Source organism: Equus quagga, chromosome 9 (genome assembly GCF_021613505.1).
Source record: "Equus quagga isolate Etosha38 chromosome 9, UCLA_HA_Equagga_1.0, whole genome shotgun sequence".
Classification (NCBI taxonomy): domain Eukaryota; kingdom Metazoa; phylum Chordata; class Mammalia; order Perissodactyla; family Equidae; genus Equus; species Equus quagga.
Genome location: NC_060275.1, coordinates 96,125,198 through 96,142,011, shown reverse-complemented (window position 1 = coordinate 96,142,011; position 16,814 = coordinate 96,125,198). Strand labels below are relative to the sequence as shown.

Genomic DNA, 16,814 nt, shown 5'->3' with positions numbered 1-16,814 from the left:
AAGTCCCGTAAATTCCAGTGGAGAGAAAGAGACAGTTAAAAAAAAACCACTGACATAAGAGATCACGTTGAGATGAGTGTTATGAAGAAGAATCAAATGGGCAAGGGCCTGCAGCTGTATTTAAATGGGTGGGCAGGAAAGGTGTCTTTGAAGGGGTGCCACCTGAGCAAAGAACTGAAAGAAGCAGAGGAGCCCAGCATGTAGCTATCTGGGAGAAGGGTGTCTCGGGTAGAAGAAACAGCACAAGCTCTAAGGTGGAGTGGGACTGACGTGTTCCAGGAACTGCAAGGCAGCCATGTGGATGGAGCAAAGTGAGGAGAGAGTGCGAGGCAGGCGGCCAGGAGGTCAGATCGTGCGAAGCTTTACAGAGCACAGGAAGATCTCTGGATTTTATTCTCAGATGGGAGAATATGATGGGCCCATGTCACAATCATGGAAAACAACAAAACAAACAAAAGTAGAAGCTCTAGGCTCTCAAGAAGCACACAGGCTACTAATGATTAATCACAACAGTTCCTAGAGGAATCTTTGTAGATAACACTCTGAAAACAGCATTCTCTTAATCAAAGACACTGAGCCTCTAAAAACAGTAATTGTCCACAAAGTGACTAAACTACAAAATGCCACCAACCCACATGAGGACATGTTCTACCAATTCAGATTACTGCTCACAGCAGTGAAACTTTTTTATGCCTCATTACAAAACATCAGCCTTAAACCCAAGAGTCACCTTTGACTAATAAACTTCCATGGTTAAGAGTATATTTCTCAGAGTCTGTCTCAAAAGACATTTCAGTCTGCCTGCATAAGACATGTGCTCCTCAATCAATGATGTTCCCCTCTTTGCTAAGGAGCCTAGCAAAATCATAATGCCTATCTGTTAGTCTGAGCCCACTGTAATCTCTGCTTCTACGGGCCTGAGGCGAGCAGGTGGACAAGAGAACTCTAAAGCCAGAATACGTTGCCTTACACTGCGTGAGTACACACACAGAGCAGCAGGGATGACGGACACCTGGAGAGCCTTGAGAAGAGCTGCCACCCTGACTAGGTTCACTAGGAACCGAGGAAGGCGTAAAAATAGTATTTGGCTCATAATCTCTGTATTTGGTAAGATTATTGAAGAGTACTGAGGGCCTATAAGGATACATCAGGAGTCGAAAATACCGTAAGGAGCAGAGTGTTGTTCAGCTGTAAAGATTAGAAAAAAGATTCAGATTTTATTGGGGGAGGTTGGTGCGTGGTGGAGGCAGCAAATATAGGCAACTCCAGGTGTACAAAACATTCTAGAATCTCCCCACAAGCAGTTACAGCTGGCTGACTCCATGGCACTTTAAATCAAAGTGAAACGGGCTAGGGGCATTGACTTTGAAGTGAAAAGACTGAAAAACTAAAAGAGCTACTGGGAGAGGGGAATACTTAAGCCTACAAACCAAGGGCATTGCCCAATTTAGGAGAAGAATACCTCAAGATAACCAAGTGCTTATAAGAATGCTTCTACCTAGTTCGGGGGCAAAGCTGCTGATGAGGGAAGAGTGAGTTTTATAGCAGCACGGAAAACAGAAATAACTTTTTATAAACATATACACATCAGGTGCAAAGGTGATAACGCTGAAGGAGAAAGTGTAAGTCCACATTGAAATCTGCTAAATATTTTAAATGGCAACTAAAACTTAAAAAGATAAATATTTATCACTGTGAAAAAGTAGAAACTCAGCACAGATAACACCTCAGGTGCAATCCTGGGGTGCAAGCCTTCTGGAAATGTAAGAACAGGCAGACAGGACTAGAGAGTCCTGCCAGAGCGCGTGGGGCAAGGGCTGTATCCATCACACCTTGCCGGGCAAAAAAGACACTCCATAAATATTTGTGGAACGACTTTCTTAAGCAGATAAATAACGTGGCCACTTGCTCCCAGACTGCCATGAATTTACTAATGTTAATGAATTGGCTCTTTTGGTTTGCCTGCTTTGCTACATGTTTATGTTGGGGATTTATGGAACTATGTCACTGAGGGCTAGGAAGTAATTTTTATCTCGTTGGCTGAGATAAATAGGACATGATATAAATGAGAAGTTAGAGCAGGTAAGCTAAGGCTAGCAGGAATCCTGCCAGCGCTCGGACTCGAACCGCGACAACGGCTCATTATTTGCTAAGAACCGGAGTTTGTGTTTGAGGGAATGGATCTGGACAGTCATTAACGAGCTGACAGACTTTACAAACTGTTTCTTAGAGACCCAATTCTCTCAGTTTATATTGCTTGATTACGTATATGGTTATTGGGGAGGCGGAGCAATTTGTTAGGGAATTTGTGTTAAGTATACGGCTGGTTAAATGAGTTATTTCTCAATAGTGTAACAAAAACATCTAAAAATATCTTCCTCTTTCCCTACACTGAGAATAATTGTGTAACTGCATTACTGTATCTCCTGTGTATTCCTACTAAGATGCCTTTATATAATCTCATTTTTGAAAATTTGTTTAACAACAGGGATTTTCTAAACTTTCCAAACATAAAGGTATATTAAGTTGCTTTAGCAATTGATATTTTTTCAAACCACCCTTTGCCTCCCTGGGAATTGTGAGATACTCTCCCACCCTCTGGCCCTCTGTCAGCCATACCTGAGAACTACTTCTCCAGAACGGAGCAAATTCCAAAAATCAATCTGCTAGATAATCAATTTGCAAAATTGATTCAAGATTTTGAAAAGCTTTACTACAGCAATGATATAAGCAATGAACAGGCTTTCCCCTAAGAGCAGCCTTCTTGTCTTGAATTATGCCCTGCCCTAGCCCCAGCTACAGTCAGAATAAAACTTTAAATGGGCCCTAGGAGGGTTCATATCAACTGTATGGCTACCAAACATAGAAGCAGGGATAGGAAATAAAAAAATGTGAGAAAATTATTAAAATCTCAATAAACTGGTTGTTCTGCAATTCGACTTGTGGTAAATTGAACGTAGTGAATAGTCCTTAATTTAAACTGTAAGCTTAATTTTGGATAAATTTGTATAAAGCAACTGAGACAGCTGTATTCAAAACAGGTAAACTGGGGCAATAGAAAAAAATTATGATGACTGATAAACTTTCAATTAGATCTTGTAACAAACTGATATAAATGAAAAGCAAATGAGAATGAGAGGACCATGAAATGTCTAAAATATGTGAAAGCTGTTCATTCTCATGGGAGTTCAAGTAAGACACAAATAATAGCAAGGAGATGACTTTTTACCCATCAGATGGACAAAACCATAGAAGACTAGTAACATCCGGTGTTGACAGGTATGTACAGAATAAGGGAACTATCAAAAACTCTTGGTCAGAACTATAAATTATGTCCTAGTTTCTAGAGAGAACTTGGCCAATATCTTTCTAAATTTAAAAAGTGCATACCGTCTTAACAAATAATTTCACTTCTAGAACTCCACCTTACAGGAACACTCATACAAATGCAAAAGGATAGATGCCCAAGACTATTTCTGAAGTATTTATATGTAAGAGTGAAAAAATAGAGACTTACAAATTATTCATCCTAGAGGAAGTGTCCAAAAAATTCATGTCCATTCATACTATGGAATGCTACATAGGTGTTAAAGACAGAGGCAATGTATTTACATAGAGGATGTCTGAAATAGTTGAGTAAAAACAGCAAATTGTGTAACATATTTAGTGTTATCCCACCTAAAGAAAAAAGCATAATTCTCCCTTAAAGGTTAAAACAAATACAAATAAAACCATTTATAGCCCCTACTCATTTTCACATATCTAGAAGAGGGTATACACTTTTTCACTTCATATGCTTTTCTATTGTTTGTGTACACACACACACACACACAGAGTCAACCCAATTAAGGGGAAAGGTAACACTTCGATTCTGTGAAAAAAGAAAAGTCTTTCAATAAATTGTACTGGGTCAATTGGATATCCATATTGAAAATAATGAATCTTGACACATATCTTATACTAATTGTAAAAACAAATTCAAAACAGATTAAAATTAAGACTTCCTGTTCATCAAAAATCACCATTAAGACGGTGAAAAAGCAATCCACAGAGAAGGTATTAGCAATATACATTTCCGACAAAAAACTGATAAAATATATATTAAAAAAACCTACAAATAAATGAGAAAAAGGCAGACATAATCCAAGAGAAAAATGGACTAAAGACCTTAACAGGCACTTCAAAAGACAATATCCAAATAGTCAATTAATACATGAAATGGAGTTCCATTTCATTAGTCACTAGGGAAGAGAAAACTAAAATCATGTGATACCTCTGAACACTCATCAGAATGTCTAACTTGAAAAAGAAAGAAAAACGCCAAATGTTGGTGACAATGTGGAACAACTTGAACTCTCGTACAAACTGCTAGTGGGAAGGTAAAATGGTACAATCACTTTGGAAATTGTTGGAAGGCATCTACAAAGCTTAATATAAACACATTCAGAATTTCCACTCCTAGGTATATATCCACAATAGAAAAGAATAAATATGCGCTCACCAAAAGGCACGTGCAAGTGTTTGGTGAACATATTTATGCTATCTGAAAGAGCCCCAAACTGAAAATACCCAAATGTCCATTAATCACAGATAGGTTAGATACATCTTAATTTAGTCATGCCATATAATACTACACAGAAATGAGAATGAGCCAACTACAGTTAACTAACAGGTGTCTCAAAATTACACAATACAAAAGAAGACAGAAACAAAAAATACATAGAATTCTAATTTTTATAATTCAAAAACAGGTAAAACTACTATATGGTGTTTTCAAGTCAGAATAGGGGCTACCCTTGAGGGGCTAGGTAGTGACTGGAAAGGGGCTTTTGGATGCTGGTATTCTTGACCTGGGTGCTGAGTACACAGTCATATTCACTTCGTGAAAATACACTGAGTCTTATTTTATGATGCATGCACTTTTCAGTATTTGTGTTACACTTCAATCAAAAGTTTACTTTTGAAAAATGAGAGCCAATAGCAAAGAATGTTTGAAAAGCACATTCATTCTCATTAGTATTAACTAAGGCATTACTGTGACCAATTAAATAAAGTCAGTAAACAAGTATTTACTGAATCCCTGCCATGTGCCAAGTAGTATGTTAGCACTGAAACAACAAGACACTGTTTACTCCTTAGCCTCATGGAACTACAGTTGAAAATTTTAAAAAGGAAGAAAGGGGCAAAAAAAGGAAGGAGGGAGAGTCCAAAATGTGAAGACTAATAATGCATTTTTTATGATAACATAAACTGATGTGATCTTTTTGACATGAAATTTTGCACTACATATCATGATCTTTAAAAATATCCATCTGCCTAATGAATTATTAAAAATGAGGATGCAAATCATATATTAGGATGATATAACTAAGTAAAAAAAGCTTGTGCACAGCAAAAAATAAAAATATATATTAAAATGTGTTTTTCTTTTTAATTCACCATTTTTGAAAAGATCTTTAATGAAGTCATATTATGTAAACAAATCAACCATAACTTGCCACCCAATACCAAAATGCATTCTGAACATTAGGTATTTTTCTGTATCCTTCAGAGTTTTTTTAATATGTATTATTTTCAAAAGGACATCTAATGACAAAGTAAATCCCATTTAAAAATAAATCAGTAGATCTTTTTCTTTATGACAACCTACACGTTATCCCTACATAGTTATGAGAAACATTTTTTGAGAGTTGAAATCCCACAAAGTAAATATCTGACATCAGATTTTTCTTTAAGGTGATTTTTAAAACTGTCCACTTTCTCTTAGAGATTTCTTTGGTCATAACATGCCTAGAGGCAGACAGATACAGAAAGGAAAGGCTTTCCAACAAACTCACTCTAACACCATTTTCTAGTAAGTTTACTGCTAAAGCTCCATTATAAAATCAAAGATGCATTCACTCAAAAAGAAAAAAGGACTTCTCAGTAAAATGAAACCAGATGCAAAAAGGAGAAAAGCTTTTGAATGCACTTTCCAAAGAAAATAAACATTAACAAGAATACTAAAAATATGAGTAACATTATCCTAAAATAAAAATAAGCCATTGTGACTGAGTGTCTGGACTGAGGAAAGTGTATCAAGGACACAATCTTGAGGAAAATCTAAACTAGAATGAGTAGACAAGAAACAAAAGCCACAAAGTATGAATCAGAGAGCTAGGAGGAAAGTAAGGAGAGTTCAGCAGACAGACAAGGCCAGGTACCACATTAGGGAGGAGACCAAAACTGAAGAGTGTCCACTGGATTTGGTCTTCCAGAGGCTGGCTTTGGCATCAGCAGCTGCAGAGAGGATGGGGACAGGGAGAGAGGGGTTGGGGCACTGAAGCAAAGCAGGGCTATGAATGGACCAGAGCCTGAGAGGCTGAAAGGAGGGTTCTGAGGCATGGGAGAGGCAAGGAGGACAAGAGGCAGAAGAGGAGAGCATGAAAATAGGGCTGAATTTCTGTAGATGTGGCCAGAAAGCTTACACGCTGAAAAACTCCCCAGCTGAAACTGCAGACCACAGATTTATCATAGCAGCCAAATTCTTTCCTTCAGTATCACTGAGCGGCCCACATACAGGAGAAGAAAAGCCAAATGGTCAAACTGATATTTCCATGGAAAGTGGTGGTTAGTACAAGGGGCTGAGGCCACTAGAGCTGAGAGACAGAAGTCAGCACAGCACTTCAGCGAGAAAGCAAAGAAAGGCAGATGTTCACAAGGAGAAGAGGGAAGATTCAAGTGGAAGCAAAGGGAATAGGGCATGAGGCTGGAAGTACAGAAAGATGTCACCAGAAAGTGAGATAACGGAATGAGGTTCCAGGGATGAGTTCATTTAGGGTGGTGAAAATTTTACAAACAAAAAGGCATCCAAAGATTTCATTGAAAACCCAACCATTTTTAAAAACAGTAAACACAATACCAAATCTCATGGCTAGACTCTTGAAAAAAATTTAAAAAGTTAAAATAGTGCTTAAAAAAACATAAAAGTTACATATTTACTTATACATTTTAATTTAGTGAGAAGAAATAAATTTTTTTACCATAAAATGAATAAAAGTATATATGAAAAAAATAGACAAAAACTACCTATAAATACCACTACCTTAATACAACTATTATTGCAGTAATTTTTTAGCATAGTTATAATCATACTATATAGAAAATTTTATACTGTTTTTCAATTCACTATATGCAGTTTTTAAGCCTCATGCATTTTTCCATATTAACTCTTGCATGATATTTTATCAAGTAGATTTTCAAAATTTATAAATCAATTCTCCCATTGCTCATCTGATTTGTGGCTACCATAAATCATGCAGGAGTATAAATCAGCACGTATAATTTTACATCTGCATGCCTGACCTGAGAAGCAGATAATTAACAGTGTCTGAGGTGGGGAAGTTGTCCCTCAAGATTCTCAGACACACGATCTCACTAGGTCACTGACAAGCCAAAAGATTTACCTGGAAGAAATCGTACAAAACGTGGCATGAAATGAAATCTTGGGCAGCAGGGAGGACTGTCTTCAAACAAAGGACCTAAAGGAAACAAGTGAAAGGAAAGAAAAAACAAGTAAAACAGCCTTAGAAAACAAATACCACAACTTAATTCCTGAGATTTATGCTAATTACAAAAAAAACACACCAGAAGTAGGGACACTAAAAACACCGCCCTCCTCTTCTCCTCAACAGCTAAATCAATCATATGGTAACTGCCACGAACACGCCACAAACTGCCACGGCAAACACGCCATGGAGACCACAGCGAGGAAACCACCCTGAGTCAAGAGGGGAGAGAAAGCCCTAAAGATATATACGGTATACAGTACATACAGTAAAACTGTTTTGAGAAATTCAAAAATATAAAGATTTTTGTTATAATTGAATGACTGCAGGATATAATATGCTTGTATTTTAATTTTTTTCCATTTTAATCAATACAAGTGGGAAAAAAGAGAGAGAAATACTATTAAAAACTTGGTTTGAAAAGCCACTCATCAATATACTGTTTTAAAAATAAGTAAGCAAATGACTGCTGGAATATAGACACTTCCAATAAAGTGAACTATTATCCAAAAACCAAGTGTCAAGTTTTGAATCAATGTGGCTCATAGTACATGTGTATGTTTTAAAGGCTAACTGAAGTTCTGTTTTAATAAACTGTCATCTTGGAAGAACTTTATCACAGTAAAGTTCAATAGATTTAAAACATTAAGGAGATTTTCCCTAATGCACATAAATCAAGATAGTTACTCATAATAACTGACATCGTCTTCTTAGGTATCAGTTAGATAATGGATAATGGTAATCTACGGTAATAGACACTGACAAATTGTATTAAAATAAGATCCATAAGAACCTAGTCGTGTCAAATGATAGCAAATGTTCCTATGAATAACACACTTTTCCCTGAGTGTTCCATATTCCAAAAATAAGAGGAATTTCAACTATGTCTCCCCACTTTTATAAGACTTTTCACCTATACCACAACGTTCTTCTATAAGCATTTCACTTTTCTTTAAATCCTATTATTTACCTTTAAGATTCCAGTCATACAATTCCAAAATATCTCTGAATAGGAATAATGAAAAAAGTTCAAGTCCTTTCACACAAAAATTCTGAAAAATAAACCAAAATCAAATTACTCTGGTACTGCAAATATATATTAACTGAAGGACCAACTTGTTCTGGTCAAGTGTCTTAAATTAAAAGTGTCTATTGAAACTATACTAAAATCACATAATTTCCTAAAAAGTTTGGCCACCGCCCTACAATAGCTCATTGGTTTGAGACAGAAATGAAGTAGGCACTAATGCCATTAGAATTCTTAAGAAAATGTGAATTCAGCCCTTCCCAATGTACAAATAAAATCATGAGAAATTTAAAAATTAAAGTCTCCTTTATGTCATATTTTTCTAGCCCAATAGTAAAACATATCAGATTCTCCTGGAGACTTTTTGTTAATTCAAATTACACACACAGGCCCCAGACCCTGATAGGTATGTCCCCCTTACTCCACCCCTGCTGACCCTCACTTCCCCCAAACACTGAGAATCACTATTACCAAATTACCATAAAAAGAGGCTTTTTTGTACCAAAAAAGTACAAATTCTTAGTGAAGGCAAATAAAGAGCTAAGAAAAACTATAAAACTTTGAACCAAAATTTCTCTGGTAAACAAGCTTAACAGATGATATATTTGCAAGTGAGACTTGTCTCATAATTCTTCCTCCTACTTGTTTTGCTTGGGGTTCATAAATCACCCTGCGTGAGATCCCGCCAGAAGTCACACACTTTTACAATAGCAAATGAAGGCTTATGACCTTAAAAATCAAAAGGAAGCAAAAAAGCCCTGCTAAGCTGGAGAATGAAGGGGCGGCCCTTTCTCTTTAACTCTTCTTGAAAGACAGGTAGAATTAACAGGTCTTGCTCACAATGAAATAGGTGCAAACTAAGCATGTGTGTCATGCTCATCAATTCCCCCTCGGTGCTCCACTGCCCGTGACGGAGCTGCACCGTTAAACAAGGTTTGCAAGAAGAGCCAGGGGCTCAGGAAATTGACCCCGACTCCAACACAATGTTCAGTGCTCAAGCTTCTTTGCTGTCTAGTTGTTATTTCTTAGTGTGATTTGTTGACACCACTAAATTCAAGATCAGGCAATGAATCATTCTGAGATTCACATTAATCTTGCTTTGGAATTTTAAACCTCTTGCATATATTTAGATAAATCTGCTGCTGAGCATCCGCAATGAAAAACAATTAGGAAAAATATGTAAATATATGGGAAGAAAAATGAACCGAGCATTGATCTTGTCATTGGAGATAATGAATAAGATTATTCCAACAGCTATCAGATTCAGTTTCGCTATTCTAATTTCCTCTCTGATAACGACCAGTAACCAAACTCTGTCCCCTATCCAAAACAGACTAGAAACAGGTGTAAGTTACTATCAGTAGATACAACATGAGGAGAAATGGGTTCAAAAACAGGTCAACAAGTTAAAAAATGGCCCACATTTTAACCTTGCTCCTGGAGCTATATCTCACCGACCCTTTCAACAGTGAACACAATACTTTAGTAGTATTCCCAAGGCAAAGAGCCGGAAGTGACCAAGTTCAATGGTTTAAAGATGTAAGTGAGGAATAAACAAAAGAGCAAACTACATCAAACTGTTAAATAATCTTTTCCCTTACCTCAGGCATCATCTCTTCAATGAAATGAATCGTGTAGTCTATGTTGAATCTAATCACTTTACACAGTGGAATCTGCAATAATAAGAATGAGAGGTTCAGTGCTGCAATACCTTCCTGCAGGCTCATATTGCACATATGTTTGCTACCTGACCCAGAAGGCCATGAACCAAGTGAGAACGTTTCACTTTAATCTCAGCTGCTAACAGTACTGCACACGAAGCTGGGCCACCACTGCTGGCCTTTAATAGCAGAAACCCAGCTGGCCTGGCCTCTACAGGAGACTGCAGAGCGTTGGTGCTTAATTAGCTGTACTAGCAGCAGCAACATAAACATGACAAGAACCCATTAAAGCCAAACATATCACCTCTAAAGAATTCATACAACCACAATTAAATACTTCTTTTTCTCAGGTTTTTAAAATCTTTCAGAATCTTCGGCTCTTCACACAGATCAGGGATAGCAGGCTGACACCTCGTGGGTTACAGATTCACAAGTCATTGAGGAGCACACAACTCATGCTGCCTACCTGGCTCTGGAGCAAAAGCAAACTTGGTAATAAAAACAATAGCTAACACTTACTGATCCAGGCACTGTTCCACTGCTTCGCATATTGTCACCCATGTAACCATCCGTGTGAGACAGTTACAGCTACCATCCCCATGGTACAGTGAAGGAAGCTACGAGAGAGTCATCAGATACCTTGCCTAAGGTAACAGCTGGTTGGTGAATTAGAAAATCTTGCTCTAGACCCCAGCTCTAAGCCACTAAAGTATACACGTCTCATTATCTGTACTAATACTCAAGGTATGCGTGAAAATGCAGGAAGGCTCAGATGAAATAAATCCACATCTGTCTTGTTCTACCAATGGATCATCAGACACTAGCCTAGTGCCTATACATAATAGGTTTTCCCTAAGAATATTTTTGAATGAAGAAAGGAATGAGAAAGGGAGGGTGTGAGGTTACTGCAGTGGCTTGGCTGACTAGATGGGGAAAATAATAGACTCGAAAGCCTTACAGATGTGTTAAGTAGGCTCTTCTGGCCACTAGATCTGTCCATAAGATGATTTTATATAGATGAAATCATTTTTACAAACCATAGCAATCAGAAAGAAACAAATTTTAATTCTACCAGCAAAAGGAATGGTAACAAAAAAAAAATAGTCTTATAATGCCATCTACTGGAAATTTTCTCAGAAATGAAATTTAGTTCTTCAGAGCTTTTATTTCTTTTTTTAAAAGGATAGTGGCTAATTTGAGTGAAATTCATAACTAACTTTAACAAGAGATCCATTTTCAACCTGTTCATGGTAATGAGTTCTAAACCAACCGAAGCGACATGACAAGGCCACTATCATTTTGAAGTTCTTCTTTATTCCTACAATCAATTAAAAATAATTGAGAGTTACAAATTTGTGCATTATTCACAAATAGGTTTTTTAAATACTTATTCTTTGCTAACAACTATGTTGACTCCATAGTTAGTCTAAACTAAGCCACAGCCCCTACCTTTTCTAAAAGGTAAGAATCTAAAAGAGGAAGAAAAGCATGTAAACAAGCATAAATAGAATATGATACAATGTAACCTACATGTGAAAGTAAAAAACAAATAGGCAAACAAAAAAGTATCAAGTGCAAAAGAACCAAAGAGAGTAGGTTAACATCTGAGTTGAGTCTTCAAAGATGGGGAGGGATTTTCCAGGTCATCCAGAAAAACTAAGCTGGGGAAGAGCAGGTGTTCAGTTTCCAGCAAGACAGAGAAAAGGGAGCTGGGGGAAGAACAAGTTATTCAGCTGCTCAGTAGTGAAGTGCATGGCAAGAGAAGCAAGGTGATTCTAGACAGGCAAGTATGCACTATATATTATGCAGATCTCATAAACCATGTGAAGGATTCAGGGCTTATCCTTATGGCAACAAGAAGTCATTCAACTACTTTAAGTGAGAGACTATCATGGTCTATGTTTTGGATGGGTTGCTATGGAAACAGTGTGGGAATGGTTTATAGGGGAGCAAGGTAGGAGACCAGAAGACCAGAGTGGAGTCTAATGAAATAGTCCAGGAGCCAAATGAATAGAAGATTGGAAAAGAGGGGAAAAACTTTAAACATAGGAGATGTTACTTCAATATACAGTGACTGTTCTCATGTGGAAGTAAGAGAGAAGATAGAATAGAGGACAATTTCTAGGTTTCCGGACTAAGTGACCAGACAGATCACAATGGCATTAATACAAAGAAATTTATAGGGTGTCCCCTGAGTACCTCAAACTCAGTACTCGGCGAAGATGACAAGTTCAGTTTCACACAGGTTGAGGGTGACGCATCTGAGGGGACATCAGGGTGGGTATATCCAATAGGCAATCAGAAATACGAGTGTGGAGCACAGAGCCATATGTCACAGCTATAAACATCAATTTAGTGAGGATCAGAGTATATAAGGAAGGAAAAATCATCAGTGAAATTGTTTTACTCAGGGAGAGAGTATCCAGGAGAGAAAACGACTGAGACCTTGGGAACAGTCAAGAGGTGGGCAGAGAAAGAGCAAAAGTGTCAACTTGACTCCTTCTACCATGTGCAAAAGCAACTCTGTTGGATGATTTATGCAAGTACAGTCCTTTCCCCATATCATTTCAACTAAAATCACTTTTTGGAATTCCTTTTTTGACCTCTTCTCTTACACATACTTTATTTTCTTTTGGCCTCTTATCCATGCCACTAGAATCCTTCTCAGACACAGATTTGGGAAGGCAGGATCTCCTTTTATATTCAAACTTTCCTCTCTCTCTAAGACTCAAAGAGAACTTGTCATTTTCCTACATAGTGAAAGCCCAAGTGACTGGGAGCTCAACTGGCCAATCAAATAACATAAATGCCCACTATCATTTCTTAAAACATGTTTGAATACTGACTGACATTAACTCCTACCTCATCCTACCAAAAACAAACAAAAAAAGCCCTCCCTGAACTTCTACATTCTGACTCTACCTCTTGCAGACACTGAATAACTAAATCAAGGGTGGTGAGGCCACTGGAAATGAAAAGGGAAACGATCATGGGCTTTCTTGCACTTCTGAGGACACAATATCACGCATCTAATACATATATCTTTGTAACTTTAGTTATGTTGTCAAAGTCCTTAAAAACATCATGTATTGTGAGTAATAGCAAATGTACCACATAAAAGGATAAAATTCTCCCGGAACGCTCTATACTTAGCCAACCAGGCTTTCAATTCACTTCAATTCAAGAAGACCTTTAGAGAACTTGTCGGAACGAGATTTGGTTGAGATTCTAACGCTACCATCATTTGCATGGCCTTCTTGCTGATGTGCTCTCTCTAGCGAGAAAATGAATCAGATCAGTAAAGCAATTTAAAAATTCTTTTTCTTGGGAGGCTATTTCAAACGCATGAGGCCTTTGACAGATCTAATTCCTATGAACTGTACAACACAGCTTAAAATTCGATTTATTTTATCAACATCTCGAACATAAATGATGGAGCTTATCTTCTCATTACAGAGTTAAGTGCTCAAATTTTGAGAACTTGAATATTTATATGAAATATATGCCGAAGCCAAGAATTTTTCAGTCCTGTCCTTTATTTTATAACAACAGTAACAATGACAATTAATTTAGCATTAGCAGCCTCTCAGTGCCAAACCTTGTGCTGAGGGGCTTTGATAAAGCTCAAAGAATCACCCATCCAAGGTCACATAAATATTAAGAATTAGTTAAAAAAAAAAAAAGAATTAGAAGGAAGACTCAAATCCAGGTCTGTTTAATATCTTATCCAAAATAAGAAGTGCTAATATGTATTATATGCAAAATATCATGATAAATACTTTTCATGTGCCATCAGATTTATTTTTTACAAAAGCCTACGGTAAGATTGCTACAACTAATGTATCTTACAGATGAGAAAAATCAAGGCTTATAAAGATTGAAACGTCAAATGATACAGCTAGTAAGTAGAATTCAGTCATGTTTAAACCCTGGCCTCTTGAAACCTCACTGCTTTCCTTCTTGATTAAGGTGATCCTAAAAGTTAAAATGAGATCTATATGACCTCTAGGGAATTAAGAGATAAAATAGATAATTTTGAATACTTTCATGGTAACTAAACTATTTGTATTTGCAAGCCCTCTGAGAAAAAGAAGAGAGAAATGCACTATGTAGGGGAGAATTGGACTAGATCACTTCTAAAGGGCTTTCCAATTCAAAGACTATGAGATTTGGTATAACAAGGGGTTTGAATGCCTAATTGAGACATTGAAAAAAAAAGAAAACAAACTTTCAAAATTCCAAAACCTCCTAGTGCCTTTTCACAAAGATTGTTTAAGAATGGTCCAATATAAAATTCCGTACCTATGTATGGATGCTAACTAGACTTAATGTGGTGATCATTTCACAATATATATAGATATCAAATCATTACGTTGTACATCTGAAACTAATATAATGTTATATGTCAATAACACCTCAATTTAAAAAAAAGTTCAATATTACACCCTTTTCTATATTATGGTACAAGCTGAAGATAGATGTAATACGTATTATCAAAAGATTTTATTTTTACATTTACAATGTAATCAGCTTCACCAAGAAATTCCCTAGGATAAAATATACTGTAGGATAAAGAAAATCTCATTAAGAAAACAATTTGTTTTAAATTAGTATCACTACCATAGAATCATGTCTACTTATAAAGAAAAAAGGATGATAGAAAGGAACAAAGATGGGTAAAGATTTTATTCTCTACTCTCCAAAGGAACAGAATTTCACATTTTAGGTAAACAGTACTAAAATAACTTTTTAAACTGCAGATGTAATTTCTTGTAACCAAACCAGAAAGGATGAAAGAACATTCTGTTTTGATGTAGATACACCACAGCTATAATTCAGTAAGTTCTACAACAGCGTCTAGACTGGGTGAAGAGTACTGATACCCTCCCTCCCTGAGCCGCCAGTGAATTCTACTCTATGTCCAACTGAAATATCGAATAAGTAAGACAATTCCCAAGACTGCCAGCTTGGAGACAGAAAGATTCTGACTCACAGACACAGAACTTCCATTTGAACCAATTATCAACAAAGCAGCCTTAATACCTGTATAAAAATATCATAGATCTGTATGTCAGATGAAGATTCTTAAAGAAGACATATTCCTGCACTTCAAAAGCAGAAAACTCTATGAAATTAATTCAGGCTCCAGATGTCTTGAACAAGCTCTATTTCTTTTTCTATTGCTCAGAGACTAAATAATAGCTTCTCGTTAAAACTGTCCAACTTTCTTTTGAAGGACACCCAACCCAAAATAGCTTTGACACATTACTCCACAGTTTATCCTTCTTTTTTCAACCTTTCACACTCTCAAATGTTATTCTGACACATGTTTACTTACACCATTTAATGTGGACCAAACCTGTGACTCATTAGCATAGATGTCACACTCCCACCTGACAAACACTGCCTCAGACTTCCTGGAGCTCATGCAAAGGGACTCAAAGTAAATGTTACTTAGAAGTCAGATCAAAAGAAATTTGTTTTGGTTTTTAGAAAGAAATAATGAAGCGGGGGAAAGGGGTACACAGAAAGAGAAAGCCAGCCAATTAGCACATACTTACATTGGTCAGGGGGGCGTGTGCAAACATAGAAAAACCTTCAAAGATATACTCATGATCATCATATTCTATAACGGTTGGCCTGTCAGTCTAAAGGCAAACAGAAACGCAAAGCATGAATTAAATAAATGACATGATTTGCACGTGCAGAAATCCATCAGGAGACAAAGAAACCAAGAGGAGAAATGTGCACACTCCATGGACACTATTAACATTTTCCCAAACACCGGGGAGAACTTCACACAAAAGCTTCATTTTAGGTAGAATTCTCTTGCTTGGTGGAATTCTCAGGCTTCAGTAATGTTTAGTTACTTAGTTGTCTGAGACAACTAAGAATGCTTCTTATGGGTGCCATAAAGAAAAAAAGGCACATATGGCTTCATTTTCTAGGAATTTGTTTTATTTAATCTCTCAATACTATCAGTCCTATTCTTATCAAACTATATTTCTGAACTAATGGAAGTCCTAATAAGAACAAGATAATACCATAGTCAACTCAAAGCTCAAAGTGGAAAAAAAAACTCAGGGTTGAGATGGTCAAGGTAGCAATAGCCTGGAACGCTCGGAGGGGCCTCGGGGCAGAAGCTCAAGCCCCCACAGTCCCATTCCCAGGCCCTCCGAGGAGAAGCCAATCCATCAACACTGTGACAAACCAATTCCCGTGTAATGTCAAAGATTTTAATTACCTAAAAACTGAATCTGTAAGGAAAACATATAAATGTTGATCTGAGCACAACAGACTCTCTTCCTTACACCATTTTTATAGCTGAGCATTTTTAATCCTAAATGCTAAACATGGAGCTAACTATCAAGACTGGGAACCTAAAAGACATACATTTTACATAGGTATTGAACATTACTCTTTTAAACATTATATATATGTGAAGAACTTGGGGAGGACTAAAGAATATCCAAATGTACATTATTTGTTTTGCCAATATTACTGTTACTTTCTATTTGAATAACTCAACAAAGCTGGTTTAAATTAAATATAACGAAAAGAACTTCTGACAAAATAATA

At 36.8% G+C, this 16,814-nt stretch overlaps 1 protein-coding gene across 7 annotated transcripts in view; it reads right to left on the bottom strand.

The window, feature by feature from the left end:
- The window catches only part of DROSHA (drosha ribonuclease III), a 118,755-nt gene that overhangs the window by 68,828 nt on the left and 33,113 nt on the right, over positions 1–16,814 (bottom strand). For all 7 annotated transcript variants that reach the window (XM_046671940.1, XM_046671939.1, XM_046671941.1 and 4 more), the window contains 4 exons: positions 15,797–15,883; positions 10,176–10,247; positions 8,518–8,599; positions 7,446–7,520 (listed from right to left, as the gene is read on the bottom strand). In XM_046671940.1, the coding sequence (XP_046527896.1) occupies positions 7,446–7,520; positions 8,518–8,599; positions 10,176–10,247; positions 15,797–15,883 (316 nt within the window). The remainder of the gene's footprint in view (positions 1–7,445; positions 7,521–8,517; positions 8,600–10,175; positions 10,248–15,796; positions 15,884–16,814) is intronic.